The sequence below is a fragment of the Madurella fahalii genome (genome assembly GCF_045866475.1).
Source record: "Madurella fahalii IFM 68171 DNA, scaffold_3, whole genome shotgun sequence".
In the NCBI taxonomy this organism is placed as follows: Eukaryota; Fungi; Ascomycota; class Sordariomycetes; order Sordariales; genus Madurella; species Madurella fahalii.
This window is the reverse complement of record NW_027263973.1, coordinates 4,349,222-4,370,577: the sequence shown is the minus strand read 5'-3', so window position 1 is coordinate 4,370,577 and position 21,356 is coordinate 4,349,222. Positions and strand designations below refer to the sequence as shown.

Genomic DNA, 21,356 nt, shown 5'->3' with positions numbered 1-21,356 from the left:
CCCTCCCCCCCCAAAACAAAACAACAACAACAAAACGCCACCAGGAGCACTGTAAAATTAGATCGACCACAAACTAGTATTACTACAGTGATTGATTCGTACCTGGAGCCACCAAACGCCATCCACGTCTCAACAACAGCATAATACTCTCCTGCACAGCAACCTTATCTTGAGGTTTCCGTTGGGCGATTCCTCAGCCGCTGGCGCTGAGGCCGGCGGCCCTGTTTCGGGCTCGGGGTTTCTCTCCGGGTCTAAAGCCGTATTGGCGGCTTCATGCGGCGTCGTACTATCTTTGCCCTGCACTGGATTTCCGTGCCGGTTCGATGTGGAGATGCTCTCCCCGTCGTGACTTAAACTTGATCGTCCAGCGACGGTCCCGGTGATGTCTACGGCTGGTCTTCCCGCCTCCGTCTCGCGCCCTATCGCATGCCCCAATTAGGTTTCTGCTCTGCACCCGTAGAAATTGTTGTTGTGGTGAACTACTACGGGTATCACTTACTATCTGTTGGAGGAATCGCGATTGTCTTGCTGCCTGAGAACCTGTCCTGTGGACCAGCCTCTTGTGAATCGTCCAAACCCTCCCCCGCGGGGCAAACGAGGCGGTCACTGTGCCCATGCACCGGACTGGGTGCTCTCGATCTGCTGTTCTGTTCAAATTCCTTGACATTGGCCGCGTTTGGGACTCGGCTTGTGGACATCTGAGCCTCTGCCGGTTCTCGGTAATTGCTCCCCCCCGAGGATGAGATCTCGGACGGGGTGGAAGATGTCTGTTCCCTACTGGCGGGGGCGTAGGGTGGCTTACGTGTGCAGTACTCCTGGTCGTTCTGACAGCGCTCGCGCATTGATTCTAGCCTCTCGACAATCTCGCTGCATGAGGATCTTTTGGATGGTTCTATTATCAAGAGTCCGTGTTCAATGAGGTCTAGCAGCTCGGTGAGAAATTGTGTCATCCCCGCCTCAGCGCGGAGATACGCAAGTTCCTGAATGCCATGGTCAGTATGACTAGGTAGTAGGTTCATCACCTGCCGTGCGAGCGCAAGCGACCCACCTCTTTGACAGATTTCTTTAATCTTGCTTCCTTCTCGGCGACTCCTTTCCCGCTGTGCTCGTCATCCTTATGGAACACAAGAAAGAACTTGTCCTCAGGAATGGGAACCAAGTGCTTTTCTTCGTCCGTCCGTTTCTGGGAGAATTGATCGACACCGTCCCAGCCCTTGAGAGACCAGACGGCGAACTCAAGTAGCACACAGCCCAGACTCCATATATCGTATTGCTGGGAGATCGTTTTGCGCACATCTCCCTCGGGAGCTCGGTAGGTTGGGGACCGGCCAACTGATGCGGCGTCAACATCGTCCTTGCTAATGAGCCGGTGGAATTCTGTAAGACCGAAATCTGAGAGGACAAAATCGCCAAATGAGGAGGGGTCATCGCCATCCTCACGCTCTGACCCGAACCACAGAATGTTTTCTGGCTTCAAATCCCCGTGTCGGCCATATATGGGGGCATCAGATGGTCCCATTGTGTCATTAGGGGTGGTTATGTGAATAGCTTGCAGTCCTTTGGTAACTCCCAGACATTGTTTGACAGCCCATCGTGCAAGATCCCAGCGTCTATCGGCAGAACCATGGTCGGCAGATTTCTTCTCCCAGAAGTCTTTCATGTTTCCACTCGCCCACCGGAAGACCAGGTGGTAACAGCCTTTGTAATAGTATGTAAGGAGAAGGTCCACCAGGTGAGGGCTCCTCTCTTTGGAGAGGCGCTTCAGATTGGATACCTCCCGGTTAAAAGCATCAGAGTTAGTATTGGCCCTGAGTCTCTTGATGGCGAAGGAAGGGTTGCTATATCCGCTATGATTCTAATATGATACTATTAGTAGGTAAGCACTATTGCTGATGATCCGGATTTTTTTTTGTTTTGGGGAGGCCGGCGAGGCGAGGTTGTGCCAACATGATAGTAATTGACGGACGTACGGGGTTGACATGGTTGTGATGGGCTGGGTGGATTCTGACGCGCCAAACATCTGAATAGCCCCCATTTGTCATGTTCAATTCATAGTCCTCGACGAATGGCAGGATGGTGAAGTTCGAGAACTCGCGGTGTTCGGCTTCTGGCTTGCTTTGCGTAGCGAGAGAAAGAAAGGGGGCTAAAAATTGCCATTGCTTCTCATGAAAGGTTTCCAGATCATGGGCTAGCCAGCCGGAGAGAACCAGTTTCGATTTCCCCCCCTCGGCTCCCCAGTGATTGGAGCCACTGACTAGTACTGGCTTCCCCTGCGTGGTTTCCTTATCAAGGGGCAGATGGCAGTCGTATAAGCCATGATCTATGAAGGCCTCGATCGAATGAATCTTGTCGATGAGGACGAGAAGTGCGAAAATTATCCGCCGCGAACTTGACGTATTGCTTTTATTTAGCTCAATGCAAGTTGGTTCGTTAATCTTCTTTGTCAGCTGCTGAAGCTCATCGCTTGATTTCAATGGAAGATAGGCTTGCAAAAGCTCAAAAATCTTGTCAGCGGTCACGATTCTATCGAATGCATCGCGAGGCAGAAACGGTTTGGCGCCATTGCCACCGGCCGGCTCGACTAGTGCACTTCGCAACGAATAGCCTAATATTTGGTCGGCCCGTGTCGTCGATGTGGTCGTTCGGAATCTTTGGGCGGTAAGCGTACGATCCTGAGCTGGGCGGCTCCGCTCGCCAAGGGTATCGATATCGTAATCCATCGTGACGATGCTCATAACTTCTGGGCTTTCTGCAAACGGGGTAGAGCCGTCACCCTCAGTTGGCCCCGCTTCCCCATCTGGGGGGACGCTATCATGTTTCTCTAGTGAGATCTCTTCGTCGCCGGTAGTGGAATCCTGGAACGGCAGGGTTAGCAAACATGTCTCGATGAGACAGTATCACTTGCTTCCGGTAGCTCACAAACCATACCTCCGGCTTCGCCTAGATGCACCGATTAATTATTGTTAGTTTTACTTGGCCCGGAGTGGCACATACGGTTACCTGTATGACCGGACCGGCAGGAGTACTGCCGTCTCGATTCGTTGGAGACTCTCCGAGTTTCATGGAACCAGGCGTGTGAACGGCTGGGTTTTGACGAATACAGCTTTACCATTGCTCGAGAGCTCAAGAAATCCATTGGATGAAGATTAACTTTGTACGTGGTAATTATGGAGGCATGGGTCCATTCTTGCGCGCCCTGTCAAGGCTACGACGCCGCGGCGCTTACAAACAGCAAGTCGAATTTCAGCTCTAAGCCACCGCCACAAGAGTGAAAACGGAACCGCACAGCATAATGGTGGGCGGGCCACCTCTACCGTTGGTCAACACCCTTCCTGTGGCTTTCTCGTTAGGCCCTCAGAACTTGGTCTGTACTGCGCCGTCAGGCGTCGTGGTTGCATTGGGCTTCCCGAACTACCAATCAAGGGGTTGGCACAAGACTTGCTCGGAGATGCACTTTGGGGGAGGGCCGGGAAGAGGAATAAAGCCCCGCAAGACCGCACCTCCTTCTCCTGTCAATGTCCCCTGCATTCCCCTCTTGGATTATCGGCGCCATCGTTCCCACTCGACCAACGCTGAGCTTTTCTAGTCGAAAAAAGAGACAGTTATTACATAGCTTAGTTTACTAAATATCATGCGCAAATCCAACTTTGATGCCACGTGCCCTGAGTGGAGGATACACGCGAAGCAGGTGCCGAGCCAGAGGAGGCTCCTCGTGGTGCTCAAGGACATCATCGGCCCCGATCATAACTACACCGTGGAGGTAAGAATCTGGCAAATTAGCTTATACATCACTCGGACGGCTACTAACTCGTCTTTAGATGCGCCACAACGTCTACCGCATCCGAGCGACGAAGGATTTCAATTTAGACCCATCTCATCTTGCAGGTCTGCGGCATGGATTGGCCGGGGGGAATAGCCAGGAGGGGGAATATTACAAGCCCGTCGTATGATTCCTGACGACCGAGTCACGGCGTCCATCTTGTTGTCTCTTTCTTCAAATTCTCCCATGTGGTTCGAGTTCAGGTCATTTTGCTTCCGCAGAGCATCTCATTTCTTGGAAAGCAGTTACGGATGGTATCTCCTAATCATTTGCGTCTGGATCCGTTGACAAAATGAACCATGAAATGACAAACAATGGGCCATGAACTTGGTGTCTGACACGGCTTCCGGTAGACAGCTTGCATGATGCATGCAAAAATTGATTAAAGAACCACCTGTACGCCTAGTGTTATCCTGGGCATGGTTAGGATAGTTTCAGTCCAATTGATTCTTGGTGTTGTATGCCACTCCTGCAGGTCGTATGATTCCGCTACCCGAAAACCTCTTTTCTTTATAGCATCTAAGTAATAGTATCGAATTCTTCCCCCCAACGGGGTACGAGGATATGCAACACGGGGTTTGGAAAGCTAAGGTATACATCGATAGAAGCGAAGCCGAGAGGGAAACGGAGCAGAGCAGCCACGCTGTAATTTTCCTTTTGAAAACAGCATCCGTGTATCCCGACAACCGCACTCGGCAGTAAGGTGGATGCACAAAGCATCGGACAAAAAGTCTTCGTCTACGGCGTGTTGTGTGCCATGATCGAGGTAGGCTCGACGGAGAGCTGCGGCGAATCCTCTTACACGGTCCGGCGTGACGTGGATTAGCTGGGGCGAATTAAGAAAGGGAACCGAGTCCGCTAACGAAGGATCTTATACAGGCGTTGTAGTTCAGGGATGGTAGCCGCGTACAGCACTCTCTTACCTAACGTTAGAAGTGGTGGTATTGATAAAGGATTTACTGTGGATACCTCAGCTTACACTGCTCTTGCTCTAATTTCTCCGCCTATAATCCTTTAAGAGTCTGAAAGCCCCATGAATTCCAATTGAGGACGTTCGGCGGCCGTAGGTGGCTGTGCCAGGCAGCAGGTAATCGATAGATTTAAGCTCTATTAATAAGGACGTCTACCTTGTGTGTATAACTGTAGCCAGTTTCATTACCTACTAGATCATTAGCAGCGCTTCACAACCATTCCACAACAAAGCATCATGGCCCACAAAGTTGAAAAGACAACTTCCGATGTTTTATTGGCGGCCGTCAGACCGGAGCCCGTGGCCATCGATCCGATGGGGCAGAGCAAGCCAAAGTATGAGGCATCACATCTTACAGTTGTCTCGATAGAATCGTCTGGTGACACTCATCATAGACATAGTTTCCGCCAGCGGATTAAAGGCGTCTTCCGCGGGCCACAGCCATCATACCAGGATCCCGTTCTTGAGTCGGTACACTTGATACTGGATTTGCTTGTCAAAATCGGTGCAAGCGTCGAGTCTAGAAAGGGCCCTTCCAGTTTTTTCAGGCTAACATGTGGCACCTGGAAGTACCGCAAAGCCCATGATCTGATGACGGTGCGAGACCTGAAGGAACAGGTTTCGGGTTACGTCACGCATCCCGCGGTGACTAGCCGCGATACCGGCACGACACCGCCCGGCATGGTTCCCCGTTCCCATCCCGACAATGCCGCCGACCGAAGGACAAATAAGGATGCACTCTAACACGACGGCCATAGAACTCGTTTTGTTATGTGATAGGGTGAGACAGGTCGCACGAGGGGCGAAGAAAGAGAACGGCGTATTGGGGGTCGGCACACTCGATAAGCTCAGATACGACATAGAGGATTGGTTCGGCGGATTTCTAAGTGCCCAGCAGGGGCAATCGCGCGACCCGCAACCCGAACAACCTCAAGACTCAGCGGAGAAGCCCCGGGTGGGTTGGCGGATCCCCCCACCGGCTTTGGGAGAAAGCGATGCAGCTCGAAACTTGAGAAACATCCCGTGGCTTAACTAGCCAGCCCAAGCGCACCTCTCCGCCTCGCCTCCATCCCCAGCCCGCAATCAAGAAATCCATGCTCCTAACGCACGCCACCCCCAACCCTCCTGACCACCGTCCCTGGCTCATCCCTAACCTCCACAATGCGCAAGCACGTCATTCATTCGGCTCGACCTCAAAATAGTTATTCATCACTGAATAATCTGCCTCGAACCAGTCCAGCGCCCGTCGACAGCCTCGCCCGGCCGGTCCTCCGCGGACAACACTCTCCTCTCCACCTTGCCCCTCTACAGCAGCAGCGGCATCTTCGGCTTGTCCGCCCTCGCAACGGGCTGGCGTGGACTCAACCTGACCGTCTTGGTTCCCGTTCGCGGCCGGCAGGTCGGCGACGACGGCCAAGGTTAAAGGCTATGGCGCGGAGGGGCGAGGAGAAGTGCGTTCGAGTCCCAGAGGAGAGGACGTTGGGCAGGGTTCGGCGGTTGAGCCATTGAAATGATGCCGATATCGAGGATGAGGGCGCGGATCCGGAGGACCGGAGGAGGAGGGGGTCCCGTGGTGGTGTGCTACCGTGTGGCCCGGCCGGGACCGGGAGGGAGGCTGCGGGTTGCTGCTACTACGGCTGTGGAAGTTGCGGTACTCTACCTTAGGCGGCCCATTGGGGAGAGTGGGAAGTGGGTTTTTAAGGGAGAAAGCGCGTGGCGGAAGTGGTTGCCGTATGTCCCTGCAATACGGACCTCGAGTCCCTGAAACGCTAAATGTTTGTCTCCAGCAAAGGTGAGGTGTCGTGTTGTATACATGTTCACCATGGCTTCCGGTGTCTCTGCCGAGGCCGACCTGCCTAGCCGCTTTTTAGACGTGAAGGCCACGTTGTGTTTGTACTAGCAGTTCAAGATCCTCAATGTCGGCCGCCGTTCGAAGAATTTTCAGCTCTCTTTGATTGGCGCCTTTTGGCACATTAGGAAGATCTCATGCGGGTCAAAAGGATAGATCGCTTAGTGAGCAAGTGCTACTAGAGTACCCAGTCTCTCGCTGTGCAAGGTATATAGGGCGGGTGCGGATACAGCTCAATGAAGCCGGTGGCGATCTTCGATCCGTCGGAGAACTGTTCAATCCATCGTTTGTGTATCGGCCGGTTTCAGAGCTCGACTCCGGCATGCCGGCATTCATGCCAGAACAGACAGATGCCTGGGGGATGCGGAGCGCGTTAATCTTGATGTAGTGCTCCCTCAGTCGCTTATTGAAGGCGATAAGATCCTCAAAACTGCAACCAAGCCGTCCGAAGGAAAGATTGGCCGGCGTCTTGTCCGCCCGACGGTAACGAGACAGCTGTGGGGACGGGTTCTCAATCATCTCACACCTCCCGTTCGCTAAAGCTCTCCACACGTCCCTAAGAGAAGCGTGATATACCGGACGGCACGAAGCGATTTAATAATTCGTCGGAACTGGACATCGATGAGCCGCAACGAGTGTTGGGGCCAGTTGCTCGTTACAAGAGTTGCGGCGTGTTTCGCAGACTTTGATCCATTCACGGATGCGGAGGTGGTCGGCCTGCGTCGGATGAAGACGAGGTGCGGGCCCCGTGGGCCATGCGGTATCGAGATAGTTGCCGTTGGCTAAGGCACCGAAATAGCACCGACATGTCATGGAGGTCCCGGATAGCTGCGAAGCTCTGCATTGCCATCCGCTGCTGTGTCGGGTGAGGCCACTCAAGTTGACCTTGGAGGTGTTTGGATGGGCAGCGCGTCCTTTTGCTTTAGGTGAAGCGCACTGCGATGGTACATGAAAGAGAGATTTTCTTGAAGGTCGATAGGCGCGACCTCTTTCATGCTTGAATTGAAGACTACCTTGACAGATAGAACAGCTGGGGAGATTTCTAATAGCGACTATGTCAAACGTCCCGCCCGTGTCAATTACCTCACTGCAAATTAACAAACAACCCCCCATCCACCAAAAGCTGCGCCCCCGTCACATACCCACTCAGTTCCTCGCAGGCCAAAAACACGGCCGGCCCCGCCAGATCCCGCGTCTCCCCTATCCGCCCGAGCGGTATCCTCCCCTCCATGTACTTCCGCTTCCCCTCGTCGCTCAGATCCTCCTCATTCAACTGCGTCTTGATCGTCCCCGGCAGCAGCGCATTGCACCGGATTCCGTGCTTCCCCAGCGCCACGGCCGTGCTCTGCATCAGCGACAGCACCCCGGCCTTGGTGGGCGTGTAGTGCGTCTGCAGCCCGCCACCGACCAGCGCCGAGATGGAAGACATGCCGATGATGGAGCCCCCTGGCGGCGACTGGTGCAGCGCCATCTGCCTCGCGGCCGCCTGGACGACGTAGAAGGCGCCGTCGAGGTTCGTCCGCACCGTGGTGCTGAACAGGTCCGGCTCGAGGGACAGGAAGTCGGCAAAAGTACATACGCCGGCGTTGGAGATGCATATGTCCAGGCGCGGAGAGGAGAAGGAGGAGAGGGCAAAGGCGACGAGTTTGGTACCGGTGGCGGGGTCGCGGACGTCGCCTGGGAGGTGGGCCAGAGAGCCGGCGGAGGGGTTGCTTTCTTTGAGAGAGGCTGCCTCGGCGATGAGGCTGGTAAGGTGGGGCTTGTCCTTTTCGAGGTCGAGGTGGTTGACTGCGACGGAGCAGCCTTGGGCGAGGAAGGCGAGAGTGATGGCCCGGCCGATCCCGGTTGTCCCGCCCGTGATGATGGCGATTTTGCCGGCAAGGAGGTTGGCGACAGGCATGGTTCTCTCTTGGCCTGCTGTTTACTTTACGCTTCTGTGGGAGGTTGGGTCCACTGTCTTGGTGTGTGTCAGGGTCTAAATGCCACTGAGAGGAAGCATCTCTTAAAAGTGAGGGGCGCGAATCGCGGGGTAAATGCGGCATGGATGCGACGGGAGGGCCGTTGGGCAGCCGCTGGAGTTCGAATACTACTCTGGTATGGCGCATCTCGTCGTTCTAGAAGCTTGGTTTATACGCATTGATCGCCTAGCCCTACAGTCACCTGCAAGCCACCACGCGAGGCATGACCACCAACTTGGCTCTGGTTGCGGTCAACGTTTGATATTGTGGCAGGACAAGGATTGGATGCCGTGCGGCGCTAGCTTACCCCCTGCAGTCAAACCCCCGAACCCTGCTCAGACCCACCGTCCCGGTTCCCGCGGCCCACATCTCGGCCTGAATTACAGCGAGGTTGAGTAACGCAGGGCAGCCGGGCAGCCACCAGCCCGAAGCTGGGCACTGACGGTGGGTCAGTCTGGGATCGATGGGCCAAGTAGTTTCCATGGAATCCTGGAGTTTGGTTCCAAGATTTACAAGCAGGGGAGAGACACATGGACAGTTTAAGATACCTCCAAGTTGCAGCGGGCCCCTGTTCGGGTGGATGTCGTGGTCAAAGAGATGATAATAAAAAAAAAACGCTGGGTCAAATTCTCCGTTAATTACTTGTTCGGATCCGTGGCATTGTTTGCTACCCTCGCGCCGTGCTCAAACAAGGACTTAGGAAGTGGTGAGCTCCTCGACCTTTTCCGCCGGGGGGTGAATCCCATTCTTCTTTGGCTCGGCATCTAATCCCTCGGCATCGGAAACGGGCGGGCTCAAAGACTTTGTGGGTAGCGTTAAAAGGTAGGCGCTCGGGATGAGCTTCGATCTTGCCGCGGGGTTCACAGTCAAGCCGAAGCCGGGCTTGTCTAGATCGCTCGCGTTGAGGTAGCCTTGGGTCGGGATGGGCTCGTCAATGAATAGATCGCCAAACACGGGGAGCACGCTCTTGCCATCGGGGGAGTTGGCCAGGTACTCCTGGAACGGCGTGTTGGGCTGGCTGATGACGAAGTGGTAGCTGTACGGGCCGCTAGCGTGCGGCACCACCGGGATGTCGTACGCGGCTGCCATGGCGGCCACTTTTAGCAGCTCGGTCATGCCCCCGAGCCACATGACGTCCGGCTGGATGATGTCGAGGTTGCGCCCCTCGATCAGCTTGCGGAACCCGTACCTCGAGTACTCGTGCTCGCCCGTGGTAAATTTAAGCGTCGGGTGCGCACGCTTGATCTGCTCGAAGCCGTCCGTGTCGTCGGGACTGAGACACTCCTCCCACCAGTTGATGTTGAGGTCCTCGCACGCTTTTGCAATCTCGATCGTGTATGGGACATTTAGCGACATGTAGCAGTCGACCATGAGCGGGAAGTCGGGCCCGACCGACTCGCGGTGCCTGCGCAGGAACTCGACGTTCTTCTTCAGGCCGGCATGGCCCTCCTCGGGACAGTACGGGAGCGGCACCTTGGCGCCCCAGAACCCCATAGCCTTGGCCGCCGGAGGATCCGGGCCGGTGCAGTAAAAGTCGATGCGGTCCTTGGTGTTGCCGCCGATGAGCTTGTAGACGGGCTCGCGGCGAATTTTACCAAGCAGATCCCAGAGGGCAAGGTCGATGACCGAGATGACGGCGACCGGCAGGCCCTTGCGGCCGTAGAACATTGAGGCGCGGTACATCTGCTCAAAGAGATGATTGGTATTGCGGGGATCGGCCCCGATCAGGAAGCGCTCAAAGTGCTGGTGGACAAGCCAGCAAGCCGGCGGGCCTGACACCCAATGTTAACCGTGGTAACATGAACGGAGCCGGCCGTGTGCATAGCTTACCGCCGAAGCCGGTTGCAAAACCAACAGTACCATCGCTGGCCTCAATCTCGACGAAGAAGGAGCCAAGCACGTTGATGCCCCAGCTAGTCCGTGACGCTCTATACTTCTCCCATCTTGAGCACGGCGTTGAAATAGGTGTGTCGATCAGCCTGTGCAAGGTCAGCGCATTATGCTCAGACAACTAGTCGACGGACCGACTCACCAATGGCCGCCCTTTACGTTGTGGTAATCACCGCCTGCGGTTGTTAGCGACTCGGCTGCCACTCGAATCATTCCACGCACCTGAACCAACACCTCCAATGACAAACGACCTAACGCTCTTGATGGTAGGAAACTGCCTGACGGAAGCCATGGTCACTCGGGCTCAGACCGCCACGCGGATTGAAAATCGTGGGTTGGAAGAGTTGAGGGGTGTTTTGAGGGGGCCTTTGGGCGGTCCGAAAAGCTATTGGCGAGAGATATCTAGCGTGGGCACCCGGGCAGGGCTCCAATCGCTTCTTGGCAAGGAAGACGGTGAGACAATCCAGCCGGCTGAGGCGGGATAGACATCCCTATTTCTTGGGTCTGGATTGCTTGACGGAATCCTGTGGGGCTTCGGAATGGAGCGAGCAACAGTCGGCCGGTGATATCCCGACGATGGAGACGTCTGTTGGGGCCCGGGCGAGTAGTGGCCATGATCGGACGTGGAGCCTTTGTCCGTGTCGATTGAGGCTCGACGCACGCAACAACCCACCCCACCTTCTGACGAGTCTCGCCAGAACGCCCGCATTGGAGGATCGCGCTAGAGCTGCTATACGCGCAACTGGGATACACGGGCGTTGCTAGTCGAGCAAAACAGGGCTGGGATGCCATGCCCTCCGCCGACGGCCCCTCCATTTGCTACATGCCCCGCGCCAACCGGTGATAAAGTCCCAAGGAAGAAAGACTCAAAGCGTCGTATCAACCACTGGGCGAAAGAAAAATTATTCCGTGCCAATTACCAGTCCCGTCCACGAATAAGTTCACCGGCTAGAAGTCCTGATGGGGTCCCGCGCCGTCGTCGGGTCCTGCGGTTTGCCAATGGCCCCGGGCTTCTGCAAAGGTTCCGAGAGCGTCAGGCGCAAGCTTTTGGGTTGCATTGCTCTGCGGATGGCTGCAAGTCATCCATTGGGAACGCTCGGCACACTCACCCTTCATGCTCCTGCGCACGTGGACAAGGGGGCATGGAATCTCGGGCCCGTCTGCGTCCCGCCGATCGAGACGCATCGGATGTGGCGGAGAGCACTGGCTCGGACAGGCGGTCGCGGGCAGAGACGCTGAGGGGAGGGGAAAGAGGAGGGGGAGGGGGTTTGGGTCGGGGGCTCTGACCGGCGCTGCGCGGTCGGCACTCGCGTCCTACCCGGTTGCCCGACGGGGCCAGTCGCTGCATCGCCGATGGGCATCTCGCCCGTCTCGAAGACTCCGGGTGCTTGACCGCCGGGGGAGCTTCTGCACCGGAATTGTCAGAACGGGGGGAGAACGGGAGTTGCCTGCAACATCCCCGCCCGCTGGCAGCTGACTCGTGCAGCCCTCCTCTCCGCAATCTCGCTTCCCCACATCCTTCGACCTCCAGAAGCACGGTCCGCAGCCGTTCGGTTGCATCTGCACCGCAATAAAACGGCCAAGGCCCTCTCCACTGCCTGCCTCGCCCTTCTACTCAACATTACCCCGAACCGCCCCAGGGAGCATCGGCTGCCGCCCTGCGTCTTGCCTTGTGGCGTCGTCCATTGGGTGAGTGGACCCAGTTGCGCCCTAGTTGCACGTGTCGGTCGGTCCCGATACCCGAACAGAGACGCGGCGACCGTCGGGGGCTCGGCTTGTTGCTTTCCCTTGCTCTCCACCCGCACAACAGCTTCGCCAGTCCCGACCGGCCCCTCGGTGACCGCTGTCACAGGTGGCGATCCGCTCGCCGTTTGGCGCGCCGGCCATGATGCAGGCCCAAGCCCCCCGGTACAACGGCCATCAGCTGCAGTCATCTCCTCACGCCTCGCACCCGCAGCCCGACCCCGCCGACAGCGACGACGGAGGGCACCAGAGCGCCGATGATGTCGACAACGACGAAGACCAGCACGAGGCTGCACGACTCGGCAAGCGCAAGCGCCCCATATCCGTCTCGTGAGTGACAGGCTCCGTTCCGCCAATTGGCACTGTCCAAGCCCCCAGTGCTAATTCCCGATGGCCAGGTGTGAGCTGTGCAAGCAGCGAAAAGTAGGTATCAACCATGACCCCCCCCCAACTCCCCGCTTACAGGTATCGCACCAGCGATAAACTCCCAAAGACCCAATCCCCCGCCGCCGCCGCCGGCTGCTGACCAATGCAGGTGAAATGCGACCGTGGCCAGCCGTCGTGCGGGTGGTGTAGCCGCAATAGTGCGCTATGCGAGTACAAGGAGCGGAAGAAGCCCGGGTTGCGGGCAGGCTACGGGCGCGAACTGGAGCAGCGCCTGGACAAGCTGGAAGAGAAGCTACGGGCGCATGCCGAGATTCTGCAGTCGTTGACTTCGACCTCAAGCCCCGTGAGCGGACATGGCAGCGGTGGCGGCGGCCTGGCGCACTATAATGCGCCCCCGAGCGTCAGGGGCAGCAATACCAGCCAGCCGAGCGAGCACGGTACACCCCGGGATGTGATCCCCACGTCGATGTTTGCGCGGCCGGTGCATGATCCAATCCGGACTCCGCAGGCCGAGACGGCCCTGTTTCTCCAGAAGCCATCGACGTCCGTCGATTTCGGGCTGCCCACCACTTCAGGGCCGCACGACAGCTTCCAGGGTGTTGCTACTATCTCTCCACGGAGCCACATGCAAACTGCTATGGCGCCGAGCGCCGCGGCGCAGGAGTACTATGGCACAGGCCCTACCTCGTCTCTGCAATCCCCAACCGCCACAGCTCCGCAGAGCTCGAACCAGATGTCGTCGGAACAAGAGCTGCCTCCGTATGACCTCCTGTACGCACTAGTAGATTTGTACTTCAAGCACATCAACACGTGGTGCCCGATACTGCACCGCAAGACCACTCTCGACTCGCTCTTTGGGCCGTCAATGATCGGGGAGACTGACAAGATCCTGCTCCATGCCATAGTGGCCACCACCCTGCGGTACTCGACCGATGCACGACTGACAGAGGAAAGCCGCCGGCGATACCACGACACATCCAAGCAGCGGGTGCTTCTGCACGGCATGGAGAATTCGTCGGTCAAGACGTTGCAGGCTCTGGTCATCCTGGCCCTGGACCTCTGCGGCAGCAGCAACGGGCCCCCGGGGTGGAACATCATGGCGCTCATCACGCGGGCCGTGGTGCAGCTCGGTCTTGCCGTCGAGAGCAACTCGTTCTCGGTAGCGCCCAGCTACACATCCATCTACACGCTGCGCGCCATGATCCTCCCAGAGCCGCGCGATTTCATCGAGGAGGAATCGAGGCGGCGACTGTTTTGGATGGTTTACCTGCTCGACCGCTATGCCACGATTGCGACGGCTTTCGAGTTTGCGCTCGACGACCGCGAGATTGACCGCACCCTGCCGTGCCGGGACGATCTCTGGATGAAGAATCAACGGGTCGAGACGCGCTGGTTCCGTGCCGACGATAGCAGACCCGGCGGGCCGTCCGGGAGCGTGTCCGAGCACGAAGTCGACAAGCCCGAGAACCTGGGGGCGTTCAGCTACTACATAGAGATCCTGGGCATCCTGTCCAAGATCCACAAGTTCCTCAAGCAGCCTGTCGACATCAGCGCGCTGTCGGACGTCGAGACGTGGCAGATGCGCTACAAGGAGCTGGACAACATGCTAGCGACGTGGAAGTTTGGACTGCCCGGCGAGTACGGCAACATGGCCAAGCTGTTCCAGCCGGGTTCGGCCAAGACGCTCAACTGCGGCTGGGTCATGCTCCACGCGACCTACCACACGGCCGTGATCCGGCTGCACTCGTCGGCCGCGTACCCGACGACGCGCTCGCCCATCTTCACGCCCAGCTACAGCGCCTCGCAGCGCTGCCACGCCGCCGTCGAGAACATTGCCGCGCTGTGCGACTTTGTCGTGGCCAACGGCCTGCTGGTCAAGCTCGGCCCGCCTTTCGCCTTCACGCTGTGGGTGGCCGCGCGCGTGCTGCTCGTCCACGGCAGCACCGTCGAGCGCAAGCTCAGCCCGCAGATCGGCTCGTTTGTCGACACGCTGCGCGAGATGGGCAGGTACTGGCCCGTCGCGGCGCGCTACTGCTCCCTGCTGAGCCGGGTGTTGGACGAGCACCGCGACAGCGAGCGCCAGGGCGGCGGGGAGACGCCGAGCAGCGTGAAGATCCTGGCAGATATGCGTCGGACGGCATTCGATCTGGACTTTCTCATCAGCCGCGCGCCGAGGCACGTTCCTGGCGGAGTGCCTGCCGGCGGAGGAGGTGCCGGCGCGGGGAACGTGGGAGGGGGCTGGCAGAGCCGGCTTGCGAGCGTCACACCGGCGAGGACGCCCGCGCCGAACGAGCTTGAGTATCTGGACGTGTTTGACTTTTTTAATGTGCCGAGACTGCCACCGGGCATGAATGCGGATTCAGGCCCTGCTGTGAGTAACGGAGGCGGAGGTGGAGGCGGAGGCGGAGGCAGAGGCGGAGGGAGTGCTGGCGGCATGGAAACGGGTTGCGCGAATAATGCTGTCCTCGGAGAGTTTAACATAACCGACTTTATGGTGGACGCGAACCGAGACTGGTTGTTTCAGCAGGGGGAAACCAAGTTTTTGACTTGACCGGCGCTGGGTTTTGGATGGGAATTGGCTAGCGAGCATCTTGTGATATCCTTCATTTTGAATGGTGCATGACAGTCCTGTGCTACGATGTACCGCTTGAGAATTCGCCTATTGTTGAGTGTTAATTGGATACCGCTCCAGAGGAGTGGGACCACGGATAACATTAGCGGCATGTGTCAACGGTTACTGGACAAGGCTCGGATCGCGTTGCCGGCTCACCTTGGCCCTTGCTTGTTACATCGGCGGGGTGAGGATGGTCCGGCTTTGCCTCTCCCCAGCAGGACCCAACCCGACCTGACTGGACATGGATCGAGCCGTATACTAGTGGGCGGTGCTGCTGCCTGGTCCCCCAGCTGCCGTCTTATGCGGGGGTGTCGGGGTGGAGCCACGCGTCGAGCTGTCAACTGTCAACCGCAACCATCCTCCAACTGAGACATCTCCACCCCAACTCGCCCGCCCTTCTACACTGCAAGTTTGAATCCACAGCGCTATAACCCGCCAGAGGTTATGGATGTAAAACACCCCGGCGGCCCGGCATGGGCTGTGACACAACCATCCGAACGACGACACGATTCGAGACCGCGTCGGCATCTTGGCCTGGGACTGGCTGCAATCCTCATCGCTGTTGTGTTCCTAGGCTGGCTGCCCAATATCCGCCTTTTCAGCATTGGGAGTCACCGTGGTCACCATGGAACGAATGATACTAGCGACGACCCCATGAATCCGTGGGAGTCGGTGCGTTTGTGCCAATCTCTCTTCTCCGACTGACAGAAAGCACCGACTGACCAAAACGCGAAGATCACGCCGAGCGAGGACCTTGAATGGCACTCTTGCTATGGGATCATTAACCCGAGGTTCCGATGTGCCCGCCTAACAGTGCCTATGGACTACAACCGCCCGCTCGGCCAATCGAGCAGCAACCCAAAGGTCCACATTGCACTTGTCCTCCTCCCCGCCCAAGACTCGACAGAGGCGCAGACGTCACCCAAGTCTCCCATGCTGATCAATCCCGGCGGGCCGGGAGGTTCGGGCACCCTGACAGCCCTCCTCTTGGGACCGGCCGTGCAAAGGATCTTGGGCTCTGACCAGCCCGTAATCGGGTTCGACCCGCGCGGCATCGCCTTTACCACGCCGCGCGCAGATTGCTGGGCTAAGCCGCCCGCCTGCGACGGCTGCCCCGAGGATGTTGCCTCGGGCTTCATGCACCGGATGGAATGGGACAATATGAACTCCGTCTTCGGCTCCGTCAACTCGAGCAACGTGGCGCTCAAGTTCCTTAACGCTGGCCAACGGGCAGTCAACGAACTCTGCCGAAGCAAGAACGCGCAGTTGGGCAGCCAGAGCATCCTCGGGCACGCCAGCACGGCGCACGTCGCGCGCGACATGGTCAGCATCGTGGACGCCTGGGATCGCTGGAGCGAGAGCGAGGGGTTGCCGCCGAGCTCGCTCAAGGGGAAGCTCGTGTACTGGGGTTTCTCGTACGGCACCTTCCTGGGTGCTACCTTTGCCAAGATGTTCCCAGACCGCGCCGGGAGGATGATCCTGGATGGCGTCGTGGACGCCGAGTATTACGTCAGCCCTTTCTGGAAAGAGAGCCTGCTCGACACGGACAATGTCCTCAAGCAGCTCTTCGAGTACTGCGCCGAGGCCGGCAAGAAGTGCGACCTGTATCGTGAGGGAGACACGGCCGCCGACATTCATCGGCGCTATGACGGGATCATGGACCAGCTCGAGAGCACCCCCGTCACCTTCACCCATCCCGAGAATTTCTTCCCCGTCATCCTCCGCTCCGATCTTATCAAGCTGATTGTGTTTTCCATGCTCTACAGCCCCAACCAGGGGTTCCCCGTCGCTGCGACGCTGCTGGATTGGATTCACCAAGGCAAGGTCGAGCAGCTTGGAGCCCTGTTCCGGGATGCGAGCCTGATGTGCAAGCTGCCGGGTAATTCTGCCGTTGCGTCCCTGTCGTCTGACGCGCAGCGGGCAATCATGTGTGGTGACAAGACGCAGCCGGTAAGTTAAGCCCGTGCCTCTGGGTTTCAATGCTGACCGGATACCCCTTGCTAGGTGAATCTTACTCTTGCAGAAATAGCGTCAGCCTATGAAGACATGGCCTCGATATCCCAGTTTGCCGGCATCTGGTATGCGGTTTTCCAGCTTTTTAAATACCCCCCCCCCCCCCCCCCCCCCCGGAAACCCTTCTCCTTCCCGCCAGCAACTGAAAGGAAAAGAATACAGCTAACACCGGCCGCACCAGGATGAACCTCATGATGGCGTGCAACGGCTGGGACATTTACGGCCCTCACCCCACGCCCAAGCACCCCTGGTCCGCCGCCCTGTCGTCCAACCCCAGCAGCCAAGACCAGGTTGAGACTGCCTTCCCTCTCCTCTTCCTCTCCAGCACCTACGACCCCGTCACCCCGCTCGCCGCGGCCGTCAAGATGGCCCTGCAATTCAAAGACGCTGGGCTGGTCGAGCAGCTCTCCGAGGGGCACTGTACCATTGCCGCCGCGTCGACGTGCACGGCCAAGGTGGTGCGGGACTACGTGCATAGAGGTAAGGTGCCGGCGCCGCCTGTGGCTGGAAACAGAGAGTGGATGAGATGCGGGGTCGATGAAGGGCCGTGGGGGATTATCAAGCACCGGAACGAAGGGGTGCTGGGTGTGGGGGCAGAGGAGGAGAGGGAGATCATGCAGGGCTGGAAGGAGGTGCAGAAGGCGCTCTGGGTGAACTGGGGAATCTTGAAGGGCAGTACGGGAATGGCGATCGACAAGCTGGTGTACCATATGCGCGAGAGCCTCTGAGGTTGGCCAGCGGGATGCTCATGGCTGCCCGTGGTGGCTGCGACGTGGCGTGTGATGCAGGCAGCGACCCCCGTTCTTGGGGCGGCCTGCTGCTCTGAACTGTCACATACGACCATAGGCAGTAGAAAACTCGGGATCCCGTCCGCTCTCCCTTAGATAAGCTACTGACCGCGGAACTAGTACTCAGGTCGGTGACGACTGGGGAATCCTCCGTGTTGTATGTTTTTGCTGCTTTATTTCATCTTTGTTAGTCTACCATGTAATTGCGTTATTTTCCGATGATTGTCACCGCTCTCGTCCTGCGTCCACGATCATCTGTTAGGCCGCATGACTGTAGTTAATTGCCCTCTTTCGTGCAGTAGATTAGGCGGCGAAAATGGAGCTGCGGCTGACGTCGTTGCTGGTTCTACCAATGCAATTAGACTTGTTAAAGAAGTAATTAAGTACAAGTAATTCCGATTTGATAATGTATGTAATGGAATGCGATCAATGTGAAGAGTTAACAGTTCACACAGTCAAACCTGTACATATCGATTGACCTTGTCAAGCGATCGTGATGCCCAGGACCCACTTTTCCTGGCCCTTACTGACTTGAAGCCATCACCTCACTGCAATAGACAAAATCGAGGAAATAATAAGCAAAAGACGACAGTTATCTTAATATCTAAACGATTCCCCACTATGTATAGGCTCGAGGTTTTTATCGTTATGCCCAAGTAATCGTTGTCCGAGTAGGTTGCGTGCAGGACATAATTAAATAGAAGATAGTCCATACTTTGTTAGGGTCAATAAACGTCTCTAAGTAGTAATAGTCAAAGTATAAAATTACAACCGTGTTTAATGTCTGTATACGTACTTTTGTCAATTCTTGGAACTTAGTAGTTGTAGGCTACTAGTTCTAGGTCCCTCTTCTCTTCGTTTAATTGCTCTTAAAAATATCAAGTTATCCTTTTAAGACCTCTCAAAGCAGCCTCACTCCCACTGAAAGGCAAGCCACAGTGGCTTGAACGTGGCTACCATCCGGTATAGTGTAACGGTTAACATATCGCGTTTTCACCGCGAAGCTCGGGGTTCGATTCCCCGTACCGGAGTATTTTTTGCCTGGAATTATTGCTGTATCCCTGATTTGGTCACGTAAAAAGACCTATGTATTATTTACATTTATCTCCATTTATTGATGTGTTAGCAGAATTTTCAAGCTCGAAACTAGGAACGTTTTCTTGATAGATTATGAATGAAAGGTCATACCATGCGCTCCCCTTCTGTTACTCCATAATGCCCTCAGGTACCTCTGCAAGGGGACAAGCAAAGACGGTTAGTGGCCAGAAAGCTAGATAGACAGGACAGACAGGATAGACAAGGCCAGGCAGCCATAACGGCAGTGTCCTAGAACCCAAACAAGGTCAAAACAACCTGTGCAAATAGCGGTCCCTTCGACCAGAGGGGGAACTGCTTTGCACGCAAGAAAAGCCCTCAAATTGATTGCGCAACAAGTGTAGGAACTGTGTGTACTATATATCCTCTCTAAAGATCAATGGCCTGGACGATCCTACTTATCGTGCAAATAGAGATGGGTGTCCCGAGAGATACGACCTCCAGAGCATTATACTAGTAAGTGGCTCTATCTGATTAGAGGACCAAGATCCCTAGGCACAGTTTTCCCAGCTCACTGCGCGTACCTGCAAGCCGGCGAGGGGCTTCCCTTGGTGACAGACCTGCTCGCTCAGGAATTTGCAGTCCTGGCTATCATGAGGTAGGCTGTTACACAGTTTCCTGTATCTCGACTTGAACAAACCTTTGCTGCCTAAACTGATAGCAGTGGCAAACCTTTTTGTGCAGTGGCAATCATTGTACTTTGGCCTGTAATATAGGCTGCCGCAGCTAGTCTCAGGTAAGGTACTCAGACCTGCTGGGCTTGAGACACCGCTCATACATACATTTTGGTCTATTTTTATGGTCCTACTTCAGAGTTTGATTAGATCCTACAGGCAAAATTTACGCCAGCTAGCCTAAGACTGTTGCGAACAAAATCAGCCCTTAAATTACAAACAAGATGAAGATATCAAGTACTAGGTAGGAGAAACAGTCTCTAGGGAACGGAAGTCCTCTAATTAAAGGTACTAGGATGACGCTCCGGGGGATAGAGCCCGTTAGGCAATCCATTGCTAATTTGCGGAATAAGTAGGTGTGATATATATTCAACCACTTCTGCTACCTTCCTCCCCCCATAATCATAAAAGCTATATCCAACTACTACTACTATCCTCTATACTTAAGATACCACGAGAACTAGCCCTCGGAGAGCTTCCTATTCGTATTATTCTTTCACTATATTAACCATCCACTGAGAAAAGAAAGAGCACTCGAGAGCTTAGCTGTCCTAGTAGGTTCTTCTGACATAACTGCAGTGTTAATTGGAGCTGCGCTATATATATTTCCTAACATCAACCTCCTTAAGATTTTCCTGGTAATATAGGTTCTATTATGATACTATCGATTTCAACGACTTCGACTAGGGGGTATCTTATTGAAATGGAGCGGAAAACACACATCCACTCCATCAACAAAACAACAAGATAACAAAACAAGGGGAGGGACAACGACTGAGAAACCCGACAACAAACCAGGATTCCCAGCAACGCGGCTTGGACCAAAGTAGCAACAAAGACAGGCAGGACTCCCTCTAATCAGAGGGAGGCCGCAAAGACAGCTCCCAATGGAGCAAGCAAATCGAAAGAAAGAATTGGTTGAACTGTTGATCTTGATTGTCCTTGACTGTCGAGGCCGACAGTCAGGACAGTCTTAAATACAGAAAAAAAGTGGGTTCTCAGTCCGATCACCTGATCTAGCCCGGAGGGCCGGGAACCCGATACCCCGGACCTACACCGCCGGACCCGAAGTCCCAGAGTTGTCTTAGAGTGCTATCCGGCCAGTGCACTATCCCCCACTTCATTATTTAAATGTTAAAATATGACATGAGAGAATCGAAAGAAGGATCGCTGAGCATCAGAGACTATATGCAATCCCCCTTCCTTTTCCTTTCAATAATAGAGATTCCACAGGATAAGCTTGGGCTTCGGTTAGCCGATGAATGGGACATTGGTTCCTAGATGGTCTCAGGTGTAAGGTCATTCCTTGCGACAACGGTCCCAGTATCAAGCCAAGACCTGCAAAGGATAGCCCCTGGCAAATTTTTGCCCTTAACCATTCCTAGTCACAGCATATTGAGTGTTCCAACCCGCTGGTAACCGTTTGCCGGTGATTATTCTAGTATTAAGTGATCCCAAGACCCTACCAAACTGGTTCAATGACATAGCTCCGACTCGGAAGTTGTAGGCCACGACTCCCCGGGTCAGCGGGATTCTATTGGCACCAAGGATATGA

The 21,356-nt window shown here is 55.8% G+C and overlaps 6 protein-coding genes and 2 non-coding genes across 8 annotated transcripts; 4 read left to right on the top strand and 4 right to left on the bottom strand.

Moving 5' to 3' along the window:
- Nucleotides 1-129: 129 nt before the first annotated feature.
- On the bottom strand, nt 130-2,926 carry MFIFM68171_06695 (uncharacterized protein; the record flags this gene model as incomplete). The annotated part of the gene is made up of 5 exons (XM_071062115.1): nt 130-419; nt 500-980; nt 1,049-1,855; nt 1,971-2,855; nt 2,924-2,926. The coding sequence occupies 5 exons, from the start codon at nt 2,924-2,926 to the stop codon at nt 130-132; spliced, it is 2,466 nt and encodes an 821-aa protein (XP_070918216.1).
- A 705-nt stretch (nt 2,927-3,631) lies between these two features.
- Nucleotides 3,632-3,950, top strand: MFIFM68171_06694 (uncharacterized protein; the record flags this gene model as incomplete). Its single annotated transcript, XM_071062114.1, has 2 exons — nt 3,632-3,760; nt 3,819-3,950. 2 exons carry the CDS (start codon nt 3,632-3,634, stop codon nt 3,948-3,950), a joined length of 261 nt encoding a protein of 86 aa, XP_070918215.1.
- Nucleotides 3,951-7,723: 3,773 nt separating this feature from the next.
- On the bottom strand, nt 7,724-8,539 carry MFIFM68171_06693 (uncharacterized protein; the record flags this gene model as incomplete). The annotated part of the gene is made up of 1 exon (XM_071062113.1): nt 7,724-8,539. One exon carries the CDS (start codon nt 8,537-8,539, stop codon nt 7,724-7,726), a length of 816 nt encoding a protein of 271 aa, XP_070918214.1.
- A 754-nt stretch (nt 8,540-9,293) lies between these two features.
- On the bottom strand, nt 9,294-10,779 carry MFIFM68171_06692 (uncharacterized protein; the record flags this gene model as incomplete). The annotated part of the gene is made up of 4 exons (XM_071062112.1): nt 9,294-10,369; nt 10,428-10,576; nt 10,630-10,663; nt 10,710-10,779. The coding sequence occupies 4 exons, from the start codon at nt 10,777-10,779 to the stop codon at nt 9,294-9,296; spliced, it is 1,329 nt and encodes a 442-aa protein (XP_070918213.1).
- A 1,596-nt stretch (nt 10,780-12,375) lies between these two features.
- Nucleotides 12,376-15,168, top strand: MFIFM68171_06691 (uncharacterized protein; the record flags this gene model as incomplete). The annotated part of the gene is made up of 3 exons (XM_071062111.1): nt 12,376-12,560; nt 12,629-12,653; nt 12,766-15,168. The coding sequence occupies 3 exons, from the start codon at nt 12,376-12,378 to the stop codon at nt 15,166-15,168; spliced, it is 2,613 nt and encodes an 870-aa protein (XP_070918212.1).
- Nucleotides 15,169-15,675: 507 nt separating this feature from the next.
- On the top strand, nt 15,676-17,972 carry MFIFM68171_06690 (uncharacterized protein; the record flags this gene model as incomplete). Its single annotated transcript, XM_071062110.1, has 4 exons — nt 15,676-15,903; nt 15,967-17,181; nt 17,236-17,309; nt 17,426-17,972. 4 exons carry the CDS (start codon nt 15,676-15,678, stop codon nt 17,970-17,972), a joined length of 2,064 nt encoding a protein of 687 aa, XP_070918211.1.
- Nucleotides 17,973-18,078: 106 nt separating this feature from the next.
- MP_IFM68171_r15 lies at nt 18,079-18,194 on the bottom strand. Its single transcript, XR_011605956.1, has one exon. It is a non-coding gene; the product is annotated as a 5S ribosomal RNA (ribosomal RNA).
- Nucleotides 18,195-18,991: 797 nt separating this feature from the next.
- Nucleotides 18,992-19,063, top strand: MFIFM68171_t87. Its single transcript has one exon. It is a non-coding gene; the product is annotated as a tRNA-Glu (tRNA).
- Nucleotides 19,064-21,356: the final 2,293 nt, after the last annotated feature.